The following is a 22,183-nucleotide window of genomic DNA, read 5'->3' on the forward strand; positions in this document are numbered from 1 at the left end:
TCACTGATACTACAGTCTTCAAGGATATCAATAGAATTACTGTCACAGTCCTCCACTGTTATTTCACTTTCTCTTCCTATTCTATTATTTTGATTGAAGACACGCTTTTTTCTTGTAGCGACAAACACATATTAAGTGGTTAAGGCATGTCATCTGGAAGTTTCAATGTGTTTTTGCTTCCCCTTTTGATGTCTAAACCTTTGTGAGCCTGACTTAAAATAATGAAAATTCATACAGAACATCCAAATTTAGTGTGTCACTGTGCATCAGTAGGATAAGTGAAAGTAAATACACATAACTGCCACACAAAAAAATTTCCAGTTAAGACCATTTCTCAGAACTGTGTGGGTGTGTCAGCTAACATCTTGATTGACTAATATCAAATGTGGGACTGCAGATTAGTGATTTTGATTTTAAACAGACTACAGAAAACAGCCCCAAACAAAATATATCTTGTTTTTGGTCAAATCTGTTCCATCTTATGAGACAAGTCTCTAATTCCTCTTTCCTTGCCGTCTTCTCTCTCTTTTAGTCCATTCTATGGGGAGGACTTCTACTGTGAGATTCCACGTAGCTTCAGACACCTCTCCTTCTATATCTTTGACAGGGATGTCTTCAGGAGGGACTCCAGTATCGGTAAGTAAGCAGCTGTTTGTCACAGGTTGAATCTCCTTTGCTAATGCTGTTCAAAAGATTAAAACTTTGTTGTTTATACAGCCCAGGGTCAGTACTTTACTTTTCTTCTAATTCAGTCATTGGGTGTGTCTCTGCAAATTGACAGATTTGTCTTGGTAAACACACAACCGCTAACCACAAACTGAAAACCTCCCACACGGTGTCCTTTGTAACATCAACACAATCAGAGCTCCTGTATCACATGTGTGATATTGGGTGTGGGAACTGAAAAAATGACTTGCCAGTTTCAGTATAGAAATGATTGGGTCATTTCCAGGACACTTTTCTCTATAAGCACTTTGGGTGTCATCTGCACCTGGTGCCTATGTGCTGTAAAAGAGACTGACACGCTGTTCTTTTAATGGTATGTGACTCACAACTGAACACGTAGGCTTTTTGGGAAGTGGGTTTCTGTTTTCAGCTCATTTGTCTCTGTATGTTTTATCTTTATGTGTATGTGTGTGTGTGTGTGTGTGTGTAGGCAAGGTTGCAGTGAAGAAAGAGGACCTGCAGAAATATCACGGCAAAGACACCTGGTTTCAGCTCCAACCTGTCAGCGCTGATTCAGAGGTGCAGGTCAGTACAGAGAGTATACACACACTAACACACTGACACATGCACACAAACACAGAAATCTCACATTTAAAACAAAGCACTCCCTTTTAAAATACCTTTTCAGTTGAACCTCTATTTTTTTGTTAGCTTTTCCACAAAACCCTTTGAAAAACAGACTCTATATCTCAAAGTGCTAACTAACGTGTCTGAAAGGTGAACACATTTTGCACTGAATTCTAGCCCACATTAGAAATTAATATCACTTATTTATTCTCTTGCTAAAGCATTATGTAAAATTTCTTTAGAGCCGTGGTTGCTCAAAAGAACAAAACAGATGCTGCCTTAAATAGATTGAGTAAATATAGCATCAAGTCTTAAACTCCTGGAGATCACTGGAGAAGAGAAGTTCTTGTTTTTCTAAAGCATCCATCTTAAAAGCTGTCACATCACCCTATATTTGCATAGATGTGTGATAACGTGTCTACATTGAAGTTTCCAGCAGGGCAGAGCCCAAACAAACACTTATGTGTGTGAACCTAAAACATCTGAGCTGCAGGGTCAAAGCCACCCTCTGCCTCATACTGTATGTACTGTAGGTACCAGTTTTCTTTTTTAAATTTGATGTTGTGAAAATTACAAAGTCAGACTGAAATATATTTTACAGCAGTTTGCACAATTTATGGCTGCATTTACATTTTAATGCACTAATTCTCTTCTCTGACATATGGTTTGTCTGAAGTGGAGAGAGCACCTCCCTCTGGGTATTTGCAGCCAAATTATTAGATGGTGCATGATGAAAAAAAAAAAAAAAACTGTAGGCAGAGAGGAAAAACAGCTTTGTTTGTTTTATTTGTTCTTTTCTGCTGCAAACAGTTTACACCCAACATTCATAAAATTGTCAAGTAATCAGATTTGGATCCGTGCATGTTTATTTAATACATGTGCTCATTTTCTGCTGTTCAGAATTCAGCAGTTTTTCTCACCCACACACACACACAAACAGGAATGCACAAACAGGAACGCACAAGCACACTTTATAATGCCACATACACACACACAGTGACAGATAGTCAGATCCACAGCGAGCAGTAACATCTGCAGACAGATGGGTGTGTGTAGCCCTGGAGCAGGGATCTGAAACAGAGACACATTCATCCGAGGAGCCGGAGAGAGGAAGGATGTGTGAGAGAATGAGAGTAAAGAGAGAAGGCGAGGGAGATGGATCAAATGAAGTAGGAAGATAGAGTGTCTCTCTTCTCTTTTCAATAGAGGACGCATTGTTTGGCCTGTGTGCACATGTATAAGTGTGTGTGTGTTTGTTCCCTCTGCATGAATCGACCAGAAAGAGAAACGCCTGTGAGTTTGCATACTGATGCTGTTAATTAATGGAGATTTTCTAGACAGCTGCACCACTACACTGTCATTATGTCATTAATCCTATCACTTCCAGGGTAAATAACTTCAGCATGACTCTTGGCTGGCAGATATTTTTTTTCCCCAATTTGCAGGAAACAGTTGTGTGTTTATATTTTTTACTGGGCAGAAATGTTTATGTTAGCATTTTGGTTCTTATTATTGCCTATAAATAAAGAATTGATTAGGATACTGTTTCAGTCATTTACGGTTTCATTCATTAAGACCCAAGCCGCATTATCCAGGGCCAAGGGCCACAAACTGCAGTTCTGTAAATGGCCACTTGAGGTTAGACCATAGACGGTAGAAAACATAGACGTAGCACATCCGCATAGACGTAGCACATCCGCTACTGCGGCCATATTGGTAGTGGCAACGGCTTTGCGTACAGCTATAGGGCGCCTGTTGTTCACATGACCTGACCTATGCCTCTGATTGGGTGAGCTCGTAATCTTAATATCCTCTGAACTAGACATGCACCTTGATTGATCGATCAGTGCCGATTTCCTTAACTTTAGGGGATCAGTGATCGGTCTATCCTTGCGTATGAAACTGATATTATATACCTCCAGGAAAGTCTGACAGCCAGCTGTTGTTGCTTTTTGCTCTGAGACCTAAAACTCAGGACACTTTATTGGTTGTTTAAGTTAAAACATAGATATTTTATTGTTTTACAGGTATTGTTCAATGATTTTCAATAAAATAAGATTGGAACATCGAAGGTATGCTGTCAGTTATAAAAAAAAAAAAAAGAAAAAAAAATTGGTATCAGCAGTATGTGACTTCCAATACTTCTGTAGCCAGCCTCAAGCGGACACTCGAGAAACAGCAGATTTCAGCACTTCCACATTGTCTCATATACTTAGACGGGAGGTTGCCTCTTGGGGTTAGACCCAAAAAGAAGCCTTGGTGTTAAAATGACCTACTTCACACAGAAATGAAACACGTTTAGAGCCTTGTTTGTCTTGATGCCTTAATTCCCTCGCCATATAATGTGTGATGTGTGCAGCTGTCTGGCTTTAGGCTTTTGTGTGGCGCATCTGTTATGTGTGGTAAACGCTTATGGTATACAGATTCTGGGGTGTTCACAGATATATAGATACAAGTGTGTGCATAAAATGTGTCTGTTTGTGTGCTTACAGGGAAAAGTGCACCTGGAGCTGCGTCTGAGTGAAGTCATCACAGACAGTGGAGCAATCAACCATAAACTGGCCACACGGTAAGACTGCATACATGGATACACACACACACATACACGCCTGTACATTTCACTTTAGGCGTTCCAAAATGTCTATGTCTGCAAATCACTCCTTTCTTCATTTTTTAGCTCTTCCAATCTAAAACAGTCAATTAGAGATGCAGAGGGAAAATTCACTCATAATCATTAATTTTTTGCATTGTCACAATGTAAATGTATGTTAGTGTTTTTGTTCCACTGAAGAGTTTTGTTGGATCACTTTACGGTGGCTAAATTTATGCAACTTGCTTCACAATGCTTGCTCTAAGGTGCATGGCTTGTTTCCCAGCAACAGCTTCTGACTGGTACAGAGCTGGCTGAAGGTTAGAGCCTTTCCACAACAATGAATCTGTTTCTGAATGTGTGGATCAATATGTTGTTGTGTGTGAAGCATGGCTCATAAATCTGTCCCACATAGTGTCCCTCTGTGTGTGCAAAGACCGATGTACGTGCATGTGGTGTTTAAACTTCAATTCAGTGTTAGCAGGGGATCAATGGAATGATTACGGCTGGATTATTTTGTGTGTACATGTGTGAGAGCCCGTTTGCTTCCCAGATCTTCTTCTGTAACATGCAGCGGTAAGGTCCAATGAGTGTCCAGCGTGGCTCTGTTCCCACAGCGCATTGTGGGTAAGGAGCTTAGAGCAAGAGGTCATGTAGTCAGATTTCTCTAGGAAGACACGTGGACCAGGGAGACAGCTTTGCATCCATTCAGCTCTACAGCTCAAACCAATGAGCTGAAAGAGAGAGTGCAGTCTTTGAAGATAGCAAATTGTTGTGGCATGTTTAATTTTAGACTCCTACAGTGTGAAGGAGCATCGGTTTGAAGAAAAAGAGAATCACACACATTTTATTTGATACTCACACTGAACTTCATGTAAGAAGGAGTGTAAGACTTATTTGCCTTTCTGAATTTCTCTGACAGCTTAAAGCTCTTGTGAGAAGTTTTTAGTTTGGTGTGAAACAAACTCTTCTTTATGTTGATGCTTGTTTGTGACCTGCAAAGGCAAACAGGAGCATCAGTTTAAATATTGACTGTTTCTAAGTGTAGTTATTTTGTCTGTCTGAATCTGCTGCTGGGGGCAGGTAGTAAAACAGTGCTTTATTTACATTTTACACAGCAAAGTTGAGTTTGAATATTAAATTAAAGCAAAGGGAGAATGTTAGAAACAGCCCTACAAATGAGTAAAGAAGGGGGGGGGGGCAAAACCAACACAGGAGCTGTCATCAAATTACTATGAACAAACACTAACACAAAGAAAAGTACTTTTACAGGACTGATGTGTCTTCTGCTAACACTCATGATCTTTTACTCACATGATGACTTTAAGAATAAATACTTATTCAGCATTAACTGATGATGGTGAACAGTTTACACGCTGTACCAAAATTGATGCATTGGGTTTTTTTTAGAGATAGACTGATATGGATTTTTCAATGCCGATACCGATTATTTGTAGCCAAGGAGGCCAATAACCGATATTTAAAACCAATATTAATTTGCAGTCAAAGGGAAAATATTGGTGTCAAAATTCTGAACAATACAAACTCCAACACTGAATTTAATGCCTTCAAGCATATGTTTATCAAACAGCTCTCAGGCTTAGCAGCATGTTTTATAGAATTAAATGAAAACTTAAAAAATAAATAGCTGAAGTTTTTTACAGAAAACAAAGTTTTCCAAAATTTCAATCTAACTGCAATAACTGTAATAACTGCACTGCTGATTGGCTGTTTCCCAAGCCATGGCTCTGCTAGTAGCCAATCAGATGGTACAACACAGTTTTAAATTTGTTTCTTATCGGCCGTCAGATTTTAAAAAAGGCCAATGCTGATATGCCTAAAACTGCCCCGATAATCAGCCCAGCCGATAATCAGTCTATCCCTAGTTTTTTTTAAATGAAAAAAAAAAAACATTTTTTCCAAATGGTCTTCATCTGTGTAAATATTTCTTTCCTACACTACCCACATTACATTACCACTCAGCCACTAAGAATTCAGTTGGATGTTTGATGTGTTGTGCTTGTAGCTGCCAAGTGGCAACCACCTGTGTTGAAACATGAAACCTGTGTGGAAGTGCAAAAAATGCAGCAGTGTTAGTGAGACTGGCTCCAAAAGGCCCTGAAATCATATTTAACCCTTGTTAAAAATTTCAGTTTGATAATGAAATGTCCAGAGTGAAACATGTTTACAGCCTAATTTATTTATTCCTGCACTCTGAGATATTCAGACTTTAATTTATAGATATATTAATAAATAACTGAAAAACTGTTGGCATGGTTGATTTGACTGGCGTGCAAGTAGGATTTATGTATGCCAGGAGGCCACAGGCCAACTCCAGCTCTTTACCTGCTTAAACCTGAAGTTTCCAAGACAGACAAACTTAGAAAGCGTTGTGTGACCTAAGGGAGAGTGTGTCCATGTTTTACGCCGTCTAGGTCAGCAGCTAAGGTAACCTAAGCTTTGCCAAGATACAAACTTAGAGCTACAGAAGACTCACTTACAGATCTACCTTTTCTTCATTTCCAAACTTGCATCATTCAAAACGATGAAAGCTGACTCAGGTGACAGCACTGAGTCAGTTAACCAGATTTCCCACACCTCATTATTCAGCCACCAACAGCTTGAAGCAGCTTCTTTGACAAAGCCGCACCTCATCAGCTGCAAACAAACTATTGTGGGTAAATTTTTCGATGTAACTCTTTGTAGTGTCTCAGAAGAGTACAGTCATCAATATCTCAGGAACTTGTTCCATCGCTATAACGCATGAAATCAAAGTTCATACCAACACACTTTACTTTTGGAAGATGTTCAACTCTCTGCTGTGATTTTATTTGATATATGGATTGACTCGTAGTTCTGCCCTAGTTGGCCATCACTGCCACTGACTCATGATCACGTCTGGTTCTAGCGTGTGATTTTGGCACCCTGATGTAATTCATTTCCCATCGTAGTTTCAGAGAAATTATTTTTGACAGGATACGTGGGCAGAGAAAATGAAACAACCCATTAACCTAATATGAGTAATGTGGACTAAAACAAATACGTCTGCTTCACCACCGCTGTCTGGCATGTCACCGCCCACAGCGATGAGGAGAGAGAGCGCTGAATAGTAGGCCAAGCAGGGGTTATATAAACAAGCTTATTGGACAGGAAGCGCTATGGCATTAGTGATGCTTAACCCAGCCCACTTCTTATTCCTTATTAGGAACCTGTGTGTGTGTGTGTGTGTGTGTGTGTGTGTGTGTGTGTGTGTGTGTGTGTGTGTGTGTGTGTGTGTGTGTGTGTGTGTGTGTGTGTGTTGTCAGTACAGTTGTGGGACATGTGGTGATGTGCTGTGTAATTCACCATGTGCTGTGAGTAGTGGTGCATCACCATGACACACAGGAAGTGATTCGTCCCGCTGGGTGTCCTGTCCTGTTTGGGTGCTAATCCCCTTACAGCATGATGTCATCCTAGCCCTGACACACAGGAAAAGACACAGATAGACAGACAGACAGAAAGACAGACAGAAAGACAGACAGACAGACAGACAGACAGACAGACAGACAGACAGACAGACAGAAACATAATGCCATATGTTTGCTCATAACAAGTTTTAGATTTGTAACTAGTCTTTCAAAAAGAACTTGTTACACTTTCTACCTGATTTTTAGTTTTTAGTTTTAGTTTGTTTAAAGGTTTATGTATATATATATATATATATATATATATATATATATATATATATATATATATATATATATATATATATATATATATATTTAAAATATATTTATATGTATGTATATATATATATATGTGTATATATATGTATATATATATATATATATATATATATATATATATATATATATATATATATATATATATATATATATATATATATACATATATTTGTTGAATTTGTTTTATATTGGATAACTACATCCAAAAATATTCTAGTTTCTCCTTAATGTTGAGCAGCTCGCACTTTTTGAATGACAGGATATAAAATGAATGAACCTGTGTTAAAGTGAATTGGACACAGTATACAAAGTATCTAATCTCCATTTTGCTTAATGTCAGTCTTCTTTTCTGTGCATCTTTACTTAAATACATTTTTGTCATGCGTTTTCATGAACGAACGTTTTTCTGTGTCTGATGGTCAGAGATGTGAGAGCTCTTCTCTGAACCATCATTTTTTTCTCACCCATATACCTCCCTTGCTCTCTGATCTTCCCTTTTCCTGCAGTAGAGTCAGGATTCTGCCCAATTTATGCTCTTCTCTGCTTCCTCATTTTATTTTGTCTCTACAGTGCTCTTTGTTCGGTGTTTGTAGTCGCTGGATCACACAGGATTTAAAATTGGCACAGCTCTCCGCCAACAGCTCAACTGGAATTACTTCCCTCCATCTCTTTTCATCTCTCCTGCTCTCCATTTCTGCACTTCTTACATACAGACACACCTAACATCCACACAAGGGGCCGTTTTCACACAGCGGAAAAATATCATAGAGCATACTTGGCCCAGAATTTACAAGCAAGGACTCCCAGCGTAGGAGTGTGTTTCAGTATGAATGGACCAGATGTTTTATGTCTGTGGAAGGAGGCACTTGCTGCTGTATTTGACGCTCCCTTTGGATGTGGTCTTTGCTCACTGTGAGCTCAAAATGAAGGTTTACATTTATGTTTTGTATGTCCATGCCTAAAAAGCATTGTTTATAAAATGTTTTGATTTTAAAAGATTCCCATTTGAAAGATTTATATCAGACAAGTATTAAATTTTGTCAACTGTAGTATGAGCCAAAATGTATGGCTGGAGAAGCAGTATCATGATGTTTGATCCTGTGTTTGAGGGATAATAAGACATGCTGTCTTTATGGGCTTTATGGAGCTTAGATGGACCAGGAAAGATTGAGGGTCGGGTCACATTAGTATTTGTACCAGTGACCCTTTAACATTTTTATTTGTTGGAAACCTTGAAAAGAAATGTTAGCATGTTTTAGAAGCACCCTGCGGAAAGCTATGGTCTTTATTGGGCCTATTATAACAGTTTGTATCATCAACTTTTAGCACCAAGGGCCCTGACTTCAGTGTACTGAGGCCACTGGCTGAGATCTGACTGTGCTAATGGTCCATTAAAATTAGCATCTCGTTAATGTGTTACAGGTGTGTGAGTACAAGTCTGCTTATTCATTAATACTTTGTGTGTTTCTACAGAGTGTTGGAGTGCCAAGGCCTTCCAATCGTCAACGGCCAGTGTGATCCCTACGCTGCTGTGTCCTTACTAGGGCCTTCGAGGTGAGATCTCCCACACGATTCGACCTGATTTTAACTGTCACCTTAAAGTTACCCGCAACTTTGGATAAACATGGATTGACCTTTGTCTGCCTTTGCACTTCTCTCAGGTCAGAGGCAAAGAAGACCAAAGTGAAGAGGAAAACCAACAATCCACAATTTGAGGAGGTTTTCTATTTTGAGGTAAATATGACCATGTTCAACTTGGTCTTGTAGAGATATCCAATCATTCTTTTTCTTTATTTCTTTATGAATGACCCCAACCAACCTGTTATGTAATCATTACTATCAGTTAAACAAGCACTCGATTAGTTTGCAGCGCACCAGCTTTACCTCTGAGTTGTTTAGCAAGCTAAAGCTAACAAACGAAAACTGAATGCTTGTCTTTCTCTCTTAGCTATTACATTTTTGATTTTGACTTTTTAAGCGTTCATAGCAACTTGACATTAAGACTAACTTAAGCTAAACTAACTAAACCGGTAAAATGATGATGTAAATTTAGGGGAGGTTGTCGTGTTGTCTGTACCACACCAAATTTGTGTTACTATTGAGGCTCATGCACAAAGTAAGCAGGTAAATTAGTGTCACATCAACTGCTAATAATTTTCCTGTTAAAATGACTTTAAAAACACCTTAAAGTTTATATATTCATTTATAATTTTGTAAATTAACTTTTCATTTTTACATGGAAAAATTTCCTGAATGTTTTTCGAGGAAACACCACAGTATGCAATTAGTTCGTATGCATGAGTTTATATTTAGAGGTATTTTTCACACACACACAATCTCCCTTTCACACTGCCCCCGTTAACCCTCGCTCTGCAGCAGCTCTGACATTTTTGTGTCGCCCCTCCCTCTGGCAGCAGCACTACAAGACGGCAGGACAAGAGCATGATTGATTTGGACAAACCACCAAACAATCTGGCCCATTGATTTCTATCTGACAAGACCGTCTCATTTATTCCCCACCACCACATGAGCAGGACTCTGCCTGAAGCCCCTTTCTGATTCACACACAGAGGTCCACATCCACACGCAAAGGCAGCAGTCCATCATGTGTATCTGTCATGTGATTGTTCCTTTTTATTCTTCAGTTTAAACTTTTCTTTCTTTTCTTTCAATCTCATATGCACCAGCTGACTTCCTGATCATACTTTCAGTCTAGGCACAAGCTCCCAGAAAACTCCTTGTGATATTAGGCTGTTTAGATTAGGTCATCAACAAGACAATTATAACTTAAGACTGTCTGAGGACAGTTACAACAATTATTCACTATTGTTTTAATCAGTTTTCAGGATTTTTTTTCCAAAGAAACATGCAAAAAAACCCAGATCCTGGTTTCCAGAGTCCAGATTTTTGAAATTTAAGAATTTAAGGATTTGCTAAGAGCCATCAAATGATGATATTTGTTTTTTGGACTCTAGAAACAGCCCTTTGAAGTTTTCATTTTGAGCTCTGTCAAACTGTAATCACCTCATTCTCACATTGTCCAGGTAACACGACCATTAAGCTACACGAAACGGCAGTTTGACGTTGAAGAAGAGGACGTTGACAAGCTGGCGCTGAGGTGAGACAGAAGATGCCTAAACTCTGTGTCTCACTGCTCCTTAAGCCTGAGCCATTATTTCAACTGTACTCTGTGCTCTGTACTCAGGGTGGATCTGTGGAACGCTAGCAACCTCAAGTTTGGGGATGAGTTTCTGGGAGGTGTGCGTGTTCCTCTCCGGGTCCTGGGTCAGGCAGGGGTCCACGATGCATGGTTAGTCACACACACACATACACACACCTCACTGCCTCTCCTCGTGGTCAGTCTTATTTTCTGAGTTTTAAGGGTTTTTCCCACTGAATAAGAACTCCCCCTGCTGGGGCTGGGTGGGTTGGATTTCATCATCAGCAACCCTCTTTGTATGCTGGGCTGTGGCCACAGCCTCACCATAGCAACAAGGATCCACACTGACAACAGACTTGCTTTACAGTTTTTATTCAATCAGGGTTAATCTCATGGAAAATGAATGGTCTGTTTTGTGATGCTGACTGACAAAGCTTTTTGTATGTTCCCTCATTCTACAAGTGCTTTTGGATTTTATAAATTCATTTTTTTTAATTCAAATTAGTCTCAAACCACAGCTTGTTTTGTGTCTAAAATTGTAAATGAAAAAGCAGTCATAATGCATCGATCCTCATACAAAGAGGTGTCCCCTATAATCACCAGGGATCTTTGATTGGTCCAACAAAAGAGTTTTTTTTTTAATTTTCACCTCTTCAGGTACTTTCTCCAGCCGAGGGAGAATGGAGGGAAGTCAGTGAAGGTAGAGGAGCTCGGCTCTCTGCGTCTGAACATTGTTTACACAGAGGACCACGTCTTCCCCTCGGAGCACTACACCCCCCTCAGAGATCTACTGCTGCATTCTGCTAACGTAGGGGTACGTGTACATGAACGCACCTCACACACATCCTGCAGCATCTTGTAATGTTGACTGACTGTGTTACACTTCACTGTCTGAATACTATTTGTTCACTCCTTTCTGTCTTTCTGTTCAGCCTGTTTCAGCGTCCACGGCTCACATCCTGGGGGAGGTGTGCCGAGAGAAACAAGAAGCTGCCATTCCCCTTGTGCGACTGTTTCTTCACTACGGCAAAATTGTGCCTTTCATCAGCGCCATAGCTCACGCTGAAGTCAACCGCACACAGTGAGTGTCTCATCATTTCTTTTATTTGTATGAAACTAGGAAACACTTTACAACTATTAACAGTACAGGCATCAACTACAGTTTCATAAACATCATATAAAGTGTTGGCCTGTCATCCTCTATGCTGTCATCACAGCAGGGGACATGTTACGTTTTCACATTTTAAAGAAATGTAGCTTTTCTTTTCAGTCTCCTTTCTTTTCTTTTCAGTTTATGTCTTCAAGAAAAGCCAGAGGAAAAGATGATTATTTGTGAAATGTGATGAATTTATCGCCTTTATGGAGCGCAGATGTATTTAGAAAATATCAAAGTGACTGCAGAATTGAGGTCATCAGTTTGTGGGCCATAACAGCCAGCCTAGCATTTTGATTTAACTGTCCAAATTTAAGTTGCCACAGAAACAATCACCCGTTTGCATCTGTCTCTGCAGGGACCCTAACACCATTTTCAGGGGAAACTCACTGACTTCTAAGTGCATTGACGAGACCATGAAACTGGCAGGAATGCACTATCTGCAAGTCACACTCAAGCCCATCATAGATGAGGTATGCCTTTCATATTTTGTTACCAGATGCCACATTCTCTTTGTCTCCCCATTTAACTCAAATCACATGAATATCTTGTTTATTCATTTATGAGAGGATATTTCAGTAATTTTCTAAATCCTCACAGATTTGCACGGAACACAAATCCTGTGAAATCGACCCAGTGAAGCTCAAAGAGTCAGAGAACCTGGATACGAACAGGGTAAGAAAGTCACTTTGTTGTGGGTTTTTGTGTATTTATGTGTTTGTGTCCATGCCTCATCTGACCTATCTGCCCCCCCTCCACTTTCAGGAAAACCTCCGTCAGTATGTTGACCGGATCTTCAACGTCATCACCACCTCTGGCGTGCGCTGCCCAACCGTCATGTGTGATATCTTCTTCTCATTGAGAGAGTCTGCTGCCACCCGTTTCCAAGGTAACTCGCCTCCTGAATGACTCAAAGAGAGGAAAGAGAGAAGGCATGCTGCTAATAAGGCACAGGAAACAGACAATAAAGAGCAGGATGTTCAAGATGTCCAAGGACACTTTCTTCTTTTTGTGCTCTGCTATTCGTGTCGAGCCTGAGAACAATTAGACTCCTACACAATTGTTATGAATATGTGTGCATGACCAGTGTTACATGCTGTGCTGCCACCTGTTGGCGAACAAGGGAAATTTACTGTTAGTGCAAAACATGAGGAACAACCGCTTCACATGATCAGTTGTCAAGTTTATTGGTGTGTTTGTGTCACAACGGAAATATTGCCAATGCTTTGTTTCCAAAAGAGAATCTACAAATACGGATTTATACCATGGCAATTTAAGCGCTACTTTTGGCTTTGAGTAAACATTAAAAAAACATGCCCGATTTTTCATTTTAATTTCTTAAAGATTTTTTTCTATCTAAGAATTTATCAAGGTATACAACTAATCAAACTGTGATATAACACAGTTATGTAGTGTCTTGTCTTCTAGATGAGCAATATGAAGCAAGTTTAAGATGTTATTGTGTCTCTAATCCTGTTTCCTTTGTCTTGCCTTTTTTTCCCACTCTCCAGTTGACCAAGATGTCCGGTACACCGCAGTGAGCAGTTTCATTTTCCTGCGTTTCTTTGCTCCAGCTATCCTCTCCCCCAACTTGTTCCATCTAAGGCCACACCATCCAGTGAGTCTCGTGTTTAAGATAAACACATAATGAACATGTTTACAAAGTCATGGAGAACAAGGTGTAGACATTCAGCCATTTGCAAGGATGATTATGTAACATTGTTTGCAAAGTAGGGAAGCATCACTGCCAAGTAATTAAGGGAAGGAAAATGTAATATAAGAGGGGGCATTTAGGAAACTCATTCAGCCTCATTTATGAAAAATAAAATGATCACTTCATGTACATTTTCAAATTTCAAGCCCCAAATAAAGAAGTTCACACATTTCTTATCTGCTGGGAATATTTTGCTCACAGGTTCAAAGTTCAGTATAAACCCTGGAAACATTAGTTGTTTGGTACGTCATGTTCCAAGGAAAAGTTTCTGCTCCATTTCACATGAAGCCTCTCTCATTTCTGTGTGTATAAAGTTCAAATCCAAATTTGGATTTGTTTTGTTTAAAGGGCTCACACAGGCTGGAGTTGTTGATACTTAGCTTTTATAAAGTCGTCCAAAAACGCTTTTTTTCTGGATTTGATTGTTATTTCTTTCTCCTCTTTAGGATCCTGCCACCTCCCGAACCCTCACTCTCATCTCCAAGACCATCCAGACCCTGGGAAGTCTTGCCAAGTCTAAATCTGTGAGTCCCTGTGGCACCAGAGTGTGTTTCTCATTTTTTATTCCCGTGACTAAACTAGACTTGTTTTTCAGTGTAAAGTGTAAGAGCTATTTTCAGTACATCGTACTGATCCTTCTCTCTCTGTCACTCTGTGCTTTTATTCTTTCCCAGGCCAATTTCAAAGAGTCTTACATGGCTGCATTTTATGACTACTTCAATGAGCAAAAATATGCGGATGCTGTGAAGAATGTGAGTGTTTGGTTTCTTTCCTTGTTCCACAGTATTGAGACACACACCATTAGATATTCTTTTGTTTGGCATGTCAGATAAATATAACCTGAGAAGAACAGGATATGAAGCTTTTTCTGCTCTAAGTTGAGGAACTCTATAGCTCAAAAAATTGAGCTAATAAAGCGAGTTAACAGAAGTTAAAAAACTAATAAAGATGTCCTTTAATTCCCTAACAGTTCCTGGATCTGATCTCCACCTCTGGCAAGTGGGATCAGAAGAGCATTGAAACACCAATCATGCTCAAAGAAGGGTAAGAGGCTCATTTAACTAACATTTATAGGAGGTTATTATCCCAAGCTGAGAAAAAAATCTATGTCCATCAGTAGTTTTCTTAATGACTCTGCCAAAATATGCTACTTAAGTGCTTTAAGTGTTTTTTTAAGAGGGAAAGTTAAATTGTGTTTTTTTTACATTGTAATTACATTTTTCCAGGTTGACTTCCTCTTTAGTGTTGCCGTTCTGCCTGTAACCCTTTTTCACTCTTATGAAGCAGCTTCTCTATTTGTGGTTTCACCAACTCCTAAATGTTCTTCTCTAATTTTAGTTTAACTTGTAAATGAGGATGAAAAGTTATAAATATTAACCTCTTACATGATAGCCGTGATGTTCCCCTAAGCAGCTGATTAGCAAAACAGAAAACAAGCAAAAATCATATATTAGCAACATAATCTACATCTAAAAAACAGTCATAAATCATTCTTATAGTCTTTATTAGAAAGATGTTTCTGTCTTGCTTCATGAGGTACTTTACCCTGTAGTAGTTCATTGTGTGGAGAGCAGTTACGCCCCGAGTAACAGCTAAATGTCATAGATGAGTTCACATGAGTTGTATCACCTCCTGTAATTTAATATATTAGTTATTTTAATCAAAAACATCAAAACAAATTAAGCAGCATGCTAGTTTGTTAGCTTTCAGAGAAAAAAGATAAACTTTTTAAGCAAAGTCCAGCTAACTAGCTGTATGTTCTGTTTCAAATTTATCTCAGACACAAGAGCGATGCCAAATAACTTACCGTGCTCGCTACCAGAAAAAGAATAATCATATTTATTGAGTTTATTTATTGAGTCAAAGTGGAGCTGGTTATTATCTTAACACATTTTCCGCTTGTAGTCTACAGTTGAACACAAACCTTAGGCTCTAATATTGGTAGGCGACAAATATATGCACAGTGTTTGATAATATTTCTGATGAGGCTGTAAAGACCAGGGGTTTCCAGTTGACCGTAGATGTCTCAGCATCTCGCTCATCAACATCCCCACCCTCTTTTGTCTCTGCTACCTGGGCGTAGGATTGTAAAACTCACTATAAAGAGGGTTGATGGGAAGGGGTCAAAAGGCACAAAGGGCAGGTAAGAGCTTCTCTATCTAAAGGCTTTGACCTTGTGACCCTCCCCTCCCGTGTGTGCTATGTATCCCACCCAAACCAATCCGGCCGTTTTTCCTCCCAACACGCGCCACTGTAGCTGCTGCTGCACTTGACTTTATACCTGGCCCTGTGTGAAATCCATCAGCTGTCACAGCATCTTACTCTTTGTGAGGGTGGTTTGAACTATTTCATCGCCTCCAGGGTCTGTGGTGGTATAAAGTGAAGTGTTAACCTCTGGGCCTGCTTGTGTAAGAGGTGTGACGTAGTGCTGGTAGCTCTTTTAGCCATGCAAGACATGCTTGGTGTAACTTTGAGCAGGGGTTGGTTAGTATAAAAACGATCTGTGACCCTTAATAAAACCTCTGTCCATACCGTGACAGTGTGACCACGGTAGATGTTCTCGTAGCAGAATTTTTCATATTGGAGAGTTGTAACTTTGGTGTTTGTGCTTCATAGTCAGTGTATCCTGTGGCCCTTGGACTCTGAAACAGATGCATCCTGATGTTTGCTCTCCCTGATTAGTCCTTACCGGTGTTTCACATGTTTTATCCCAGTGACAACCCGTAATGTACACTTCACTTCATGGTCACATATTTTCCAAACTAATTCATCAACATTTTATTGATTAAAGGTGGCAGACATCCACAGGCTCCATTTATTTAATCACTGCTAACTCTGAGAGTGAAACTAATTTGGAAACATCTGAAAAAGATAATCAATGATAAAAAATGTGTGAAATTATTTACTGCACTGATGAGTGGAGAATCACAGCTTTAAATAAAATAGAAAGCAGAATTTTAAGCTCTTTCATGTTTATTATTGCTAAGTACTTAAAAAATGAAACCAGTGGATTGAATTTGCTTGAAATCTATTCATGATTTGGCAAAAGTCAGTCATGTATTTGGTTGGTTCGATGTAAACTTTGTGAGCACTGTTCTGAACATATACAGCAAAGATGAACCAGAGAAATAGCAAGCATGTTAATGCAACAAAAAACTGGACCAAAAATCTAAAGAATTGTTTTAACAAGAATTCAGTAAAAATTACAGTGTACTTTAATTGTACTCATAAATTTAGGTAAAGCACTGATTCAGCAATGTTCAAATATATAAGAGATTGATTTTTTTATTCAGTTAGTCTTCATGAAACATGCCCCTTTCCATCCTAAATTTTCTGTTGAATTTGTCTCACTGCCTTTTCCACAGATTTATGATCAAGAGGGCTCAAGGAAGAAACCGCTTTGGAATGAAGAATTTCAAGAAGAGATGGTTTCGCCTAACCAACCATGAGTTCACCTACCACAAAACCAAAGGTGAAGTTAAAGGTTACCCAGGGGCTTCTCACGGATCCATTGTTTCATCATTTGTTCATGTCGTCCTGCGACCTTGTGCAAGGATCAGCAGCAGGGGGAGAATCTGCTGAATGTACTTTCTGAACACAATGTGCATTCAGCACATGTGGTGGTGATTATGTTACTGTGCAGGCAAAACACTTCTGCTGCATCCAAACAAGCTCAGGACAAAAACAAATCACATTGTTAGATGACATATTAGAACAAGGCAAAGTGTGTTCAGGACGTAGATGAAGACGCTTTCACATCTTAATTTGTATTTTGATGGAAATTGTCTGCATTGCTCTCTTCCTTGACCGTTTCTCATTTCTCTTCTGTGTTTCCCTCTACCTCCAGGTGAGGGCGCTTTGTGCAGCATCCCTATTGAAAACATCCTGGCAGTGGAAAGGTTAGAGGAGGAGTCCTTCAAGATGAAAAATGTGAGAGCCCCACGCAGCAGCCTCGACTTGAAATCTTTGGCACTTTGCCCAAACTTTGTAACAAGCCTCTAGACTTCCTCATGACTCTGTGTTTTCTTCCTTCCTCAAGATGTTCCAGGTCATTCAACCAGAGCGAGCCCTCTACATCCAGGCCAATAACTGCGTGGAGGCCAGAGACTGGATCGACATCCTGACCAAAGTCAGCCAGTGCAACCGCAAACGTCTGAGCACCTACCACCCCTCAGCCTACCTCAATGGACACTGGCTCTGCTGTAAGCTGTCAGCAGACACAGCTCCGGGGTGCTCGCCTTGCACTGGGTATGTCAGGTTGTGTAAATTGACTCAGCAACAGGTTACTTCTCTTTATTTCTGTTCTCTTATGCTCCTGTGTGTGTCTGTTTTCAGTGGCCTCCCAGCAAACATCCAGCTGGATGTAGACGGAGACAGAGAGACTGAAAGAATCTACTCCCTGTTCAGCACGTACATGACCAAGCTGATCAAGATGCAAGGTCAGACAGCGGCGATTTGTGGGTCTGTTAAGTCTATCCGCGTGTAAGTTTTGTGTTAACTCCCATGTTGCCTTGCCTTGCAGAGGCCTGTGGCAGTAAGTCGGTGTACGACGGGCCAGAGCAGGAGGAGTACTCCACCTTTGTCATCGATGACCCCCAGGAGACCTACAAAACCCTGAAGCTGATTGTTTCAGCTGTGCAGACGCTGGAGCAGCAGCACACCAAGTACAAACGGGACAAGTTCAAGAAGACAAAGATAGGCAGCCAGTATGTGAATTTATTTGTTTGTTGATTAATTTACATCAAATCCATATTCCATTCATATTATTATTATTATTATTATTATTATTATTATTATCATTATTATTATTATTATTATCATCATCATTATAGTAAAATTGCTGGCTGCATGGTGGGCTGGCTGTATGGTGGTGCAACAGGTTAGCGCTGAAGCCTCAAGGTCACCAGTTCGATTCCCAGCTTGGCTGGTGGGCCTTTCTGTGTGGAGTTTGCATGTTCTCCCATGTGCATGCGTGGGTTCTCTCCGGGTCCTCCCACAGTCCAAAAACATGCTCATCAGGTTAATTGGTCACTCTAAATTCTGAGTGTGTGCGTAAAAGTTTGTCTGTCTGTGTCAGCCCTGCGATTGACTGGCAACCAGTCCAGGGTGTACCCCGTCTCTCGCCCAATGACAGCTGGGGTAGGCTCCAGCCACCCAGGACTCTGAATAGGATAAGCGGTTCAAAAAATGAATGGATGAAATGAGTGAAATTGCTTAATATCACAATCAGGTTTTATTTCCAAATACATTTGCACACACAAGGAGTTTGAGAATATAAGGAATATACGATTCTAAATGTATTTCCATGCAGAAAAGCTTCTTTTATGGGCCAGCAGGTGGTGCAGTCACACAGTGCACAGCCACTTTGAATTATTTTACCTCATGCCAAATATTCTTTGCATTCACTGATTAAATCTGTTCAGAACTCTTTCTGGTGTATAAGTCTCTCCTGATTGAAATTATTTTACCTCATACCAAATATGCTGAAGGTGAAATGTATAATTTTGATCATTTGAAACATAACCAAAGTCATATTTTGATCATTGTTATCAGTTGTTTTGGAGACGCTGTCATCTCATAGCCCACATTATAGTTTAGTCTGGACCTTTCAGGACAATTTGCACTCTAGTTCAGCTCATAACTTCTCAACCATAACTAAACCCCAGCAATTAAACCCCATCATTCTCTTTATTTCTTTAGGGAGCATCCAATAGGAGACAAGAGTTTCCAGTGCTACATTCGCCAGCAGTCTGAGAGCTCCACCTACTCCATCTAGCACCGGCCCTGTGAACTGTTTCTATGATGCCAGCATATCCTACTTCACTGCAAAGAAATCCATTGCAAAAATGCTCTGTGTCTGTATTGAGATCTACATCTCTAAACTTCCTTGAGACAGAAGTTTTTGGGAGCAGGTGAGAGTTGTTTGGAAACAAGTTCAAGGATAAAAAAAAGGGATAAAAGTCCCAGTACCAGACGGAATGAGCTGAAGGACTATATGGACTTTTCTTTTGCAGCCTTTCAAGGTGCATCGCTCCAACTTTGGAGAACAGACCTCAGATCAGCAAGAAAAAAAAAGAGAAAGAGTTGTGGATGAAAGGAGGGATGTTAAGAGATAATCATACCGTACATCTTTTGGGACTCCTTTCTGTGATGTGACGAGAGAACAAACGTTTTCACTGGACAGTTTTGACAGTGATCGACACGCACTTTAAATGCCTCCAAATCTATGGATGAACAAGCCTCGCAGCACACTTTCAAAAAGCTTATTTTATCTGTTTGATTTGTATTTGTGTATCTTAATGGTTGTTGAAATGTTCTGTTGTATTTCACTATTGGAAGAAGGAAGGAAGAAAGGCCAACAATTTTCCCTTTTTTAGGTGGTGTTGTACCCATGGATCTGTTTTTATTTTATTTATTTTTTTATTTTGATTTATTCCTTACCTCCTCAGGAAGGTTGTGAAGATGAAGAGCTCACAAGAAAGGGATTATTGGGACCAAGCACAGCCAAGATCAGCTTGATGTTAGATATCAAAATCACTGCTCAAATATTTGTATCCCTCAGTTTTAATTCTCATTATTGATTTGTAAAACTCACAGTTCAGTTCAGAAATTTTGTGTTGTAGTCAAAAACTTTTTCAGCTGTGATTAGATATCACACTCCAGTGCAACCAGACCTTTTTTCATTCTAATGAGCCAAAAAAAAACATGGTTGCCTTTGTAGGATCTTTAACAGACTGAATTAAGAGCAGATTTCTTAGTTTGGCTAAGTTTATAGACATCAAGTTGCCACCTCTCTTTCAAGAATACACCAAATTAGATGTACTTTACAGTATTTGTTACCTATGACCAAAATAAATTGGATTCTTTCAAATTTTAGAACAAACTTTTGTTTAGTTTTGGATGTGATTGGCTCATCCATGCTTAGTGTAAGATGCCCTGTATTTCCCTGTTAACTAGAATAATTGTCAGAGTTAAAGTTTTTACATTATCTGCTTAAAATGTTCAATCAGTTGCCACAGACAATTTCACAAAATTAATTTACAACGAGAATAACTAGGTTTTGTCACCCCTAGTTACCCTACACCTGTCGCATATAATTAAAATATTAAATCATAGTCAATACAATGATGTGAAATTACTGTATTTTCTTTTATGAAGAGAGGCTGATACTTGTTTCTGATTATCTGTAAACTCAGCTAGACTAAATTCCCACACAGACATGTTTAAATCCTGATGGTCTCTTTTTCAAGTAAAAAAAAAATTCAAACCAAACTATCCCTTCAACAGTCACAAACTAAAACCCATGTGTCAGCACAGCTGTTTCCAGTATAACCTCTAATTAATCCATACAATCCATATACTTACATTTTAACTGGTCTTGTCTCCACTTATGATTGTGATATGGATGTTGTGATGCCCTGTTGGCTGCTTAATGGTATAATCCCTCCGTTCTGTGAGTTTCGCTCTGTCTTACTTTGAAAACGCTGCCCTCTATAGTCGAACCCTTTTCATATGCACTCCTCTGAAAAACTGCCTGCTGTGACTCTTACCAGTCAGCAACCCAAGAATCTGTTTGTTGAAGGTACAGGATGTATTGTGTTAAAAAGTTTGTGTCATCCTATGCATTAGCTTTCACGCCCGTTAGCGCTCACTTTTCGCCAAAACCAGTGCATGTGAAGTTTAGCTGTGATTGCAGCAATGGTAGCCTCCACAGTCACCTCTGTGCGACCAGGTGACTACAAATCTTCATTTTGATTTGTATCATCCAAAAACGAACTGGTTATGTAGCCTAATCCTTGTTCACAGGATCTGAAACAGTGCCAGTCATCATTTTTATAAAGTTCTCTTTTTAGATAACAAAAATAATCATGATTTAGATATGTTTCTTTTTACATCTCAAAACTGTTTTTAAAAAAAAACAATTATTCCAATGGCACCTTTTTCTTTATCAAAGATATTGATCTACAAGGAAGTTTTGACTCTGTTTTCTATCTTTCTCTTGTCATACAGAGATCTTGCGGTGTATCTGAACAGAATGACTGACTTGTGTGTGTGTTTGTGAGCGTGCGTTTGTTGATGAGTCCTGGAGAGATTGAAATGATGGGTTGTATTGCCAATGAGTTAAGTAAACCCAGTGTTACAGGTCAGGAAAGGTAGTGTCCCACTTATACAAAAGAGAAAATCACTGCCTGTTATACCACAGAGTAGAAGGGCTGTGGAAACTGCTCCTCTGCTCTGTCCTGATCTGGTGTCTCTCTTTCCCTCTTGTATAGAACCACTGCTCCTTTTTTAAGGAACCTTTGCCAATGTAATCTCCTAAAACTACTTAACCTATGTAACACGGTAATAACATTGATGAAACCGCGTTGCTTTAACCTCTGAACTTTGGTGAGTGTTTGTTTCCACCAGTCACTAACTCTCCTCAGGTTTCTGAACATCAGCAGCTTTTACTTTTGCCAAAACCAAACACCAAACGGTTCTGTCTCATCTTTAACTTGGTAATCGTATTTATTATCATTTTCTGCAAAACCTTCCCAGAATCATTGGC

The 22,183-nt window shown here is 39.5% G+C and overlaps 1 protein-coding gene across 2 annotated transcripts in view; it reads left to right on the plus strand.

The window, feature by feature from the left end:
* The window catches only part of rasa3 (RAS p21 protein activator 3), a 41,535-nt gene extending 21,874 nt beyond the window's left edge, over nucleotides 1-19,661 (plus strand). For both annotated transcript variants that reach the window (XM_074666582.1, XM_074666581.1), the window contains exons 3-24: nucleotides 533-636; nucleotides 1,157-1,251; nucleotides 3,786-3,862; nucleotides 9,082-9,162; nucleotides 9,270-9,342; nucleotides 10,653-10,726; nucleotides 10,814-10,918; nucleotides 11,426-11,582; nucleotides 11,701-11,849; nucleotides 12,280-12,394; nucleotides 12,522-12,596; nucleotides 12,687-12,810; nucleotides 13,433-13,539; nucleotides 14,082-14,159; nucleotides 14,310-14,387; nucleotides 14,606-14,679; nucleotides 17,001-17,107; nucleotides 17,483-17,565; nucleotides 17,675-17,883; nucleotides 17,971-18,074; nucleotides 18,158-18,341; nucleotides 19,336-19,661. In XM_074666582.1, the coding sequence (XP_074522683.1) occupies nucleotides 533-636; nucleotides 1,157-1,251; nucleotides 3,786-3,862; nucleotides 9,082-9,162; nucleotides 9,270-9,342; nucleotides 10,653-10,726; nucleotides 10,814-10,918; nucleotides 11,426-11,582; nucleotides 11,701-11,849; nucleotides 12,280-12,394; nucleotides 12,522-12,596; nucleotides 12,687-12,810; nucleotides 13,433-13,539; nucleotides 14,082-14,159; nucleotides 14,310-14,387; nucleotides 14,606-14,679; nucleotides 17,001-17,107; nucleotides 17,483-17,565; nucleotides 17,675-17,883; nucleotides 17,971-18,074; nucleotides 18,158-18,341; nucleotides 19,336-19,411 (2,329 nt within the window). In that variant the 3' untranslated portion in view covers nucleotides 19,412-19,661. The remainder of the gene's footprint in view (nucleotides 1-532; nucleotides 637-1,156; nucleotides 1,252-3,785; nucleotides 3,863-9,081; nucleotides 9,163-9,269; nucleotides 9,343-10,652; nucleotides 10,727-10,813; nucleotides 10,919-11,425; nucleotides 11,583-11,700; nucleotides 11,850-12,279; nucleotides 12,395-12,521; nucleotides 12,597-12,686; nucleotides 12,811-13,432; nucleotides 13,540-14,081; nucleotides 14,160-14,309; nucleotides 14,388-14,605; nucleotides 14,680-17,000; nucleotides 17,108-17,482; nucleotides 17,566-17,674; nucleotides 17,884-17,970; nucleotides 18,075-18,157; nucleotides 18,342-19,335) is intronic.
* The last annotated feature ends 2,522 nt before the right edge of the window (nucleotides 19,662-22,183 follow it).

This window comes from Halichoeres trimaculatus, unplaced genomic scaffold (genome assembly GCF_033239565.1).
Source record: "Halichoeres trimaculatus isolate MK-OKI-2021-1 unplaced genomic scaffold, fHalTri1.1 fHalTri1_scaffold_3, whole genome shotgun sequence".
NCBI lineage: Eukaryota > Metazoa > Chordata > Actinopteri > Labriformes > Labridae > Halichoeres > Halichoeres trimaculatus.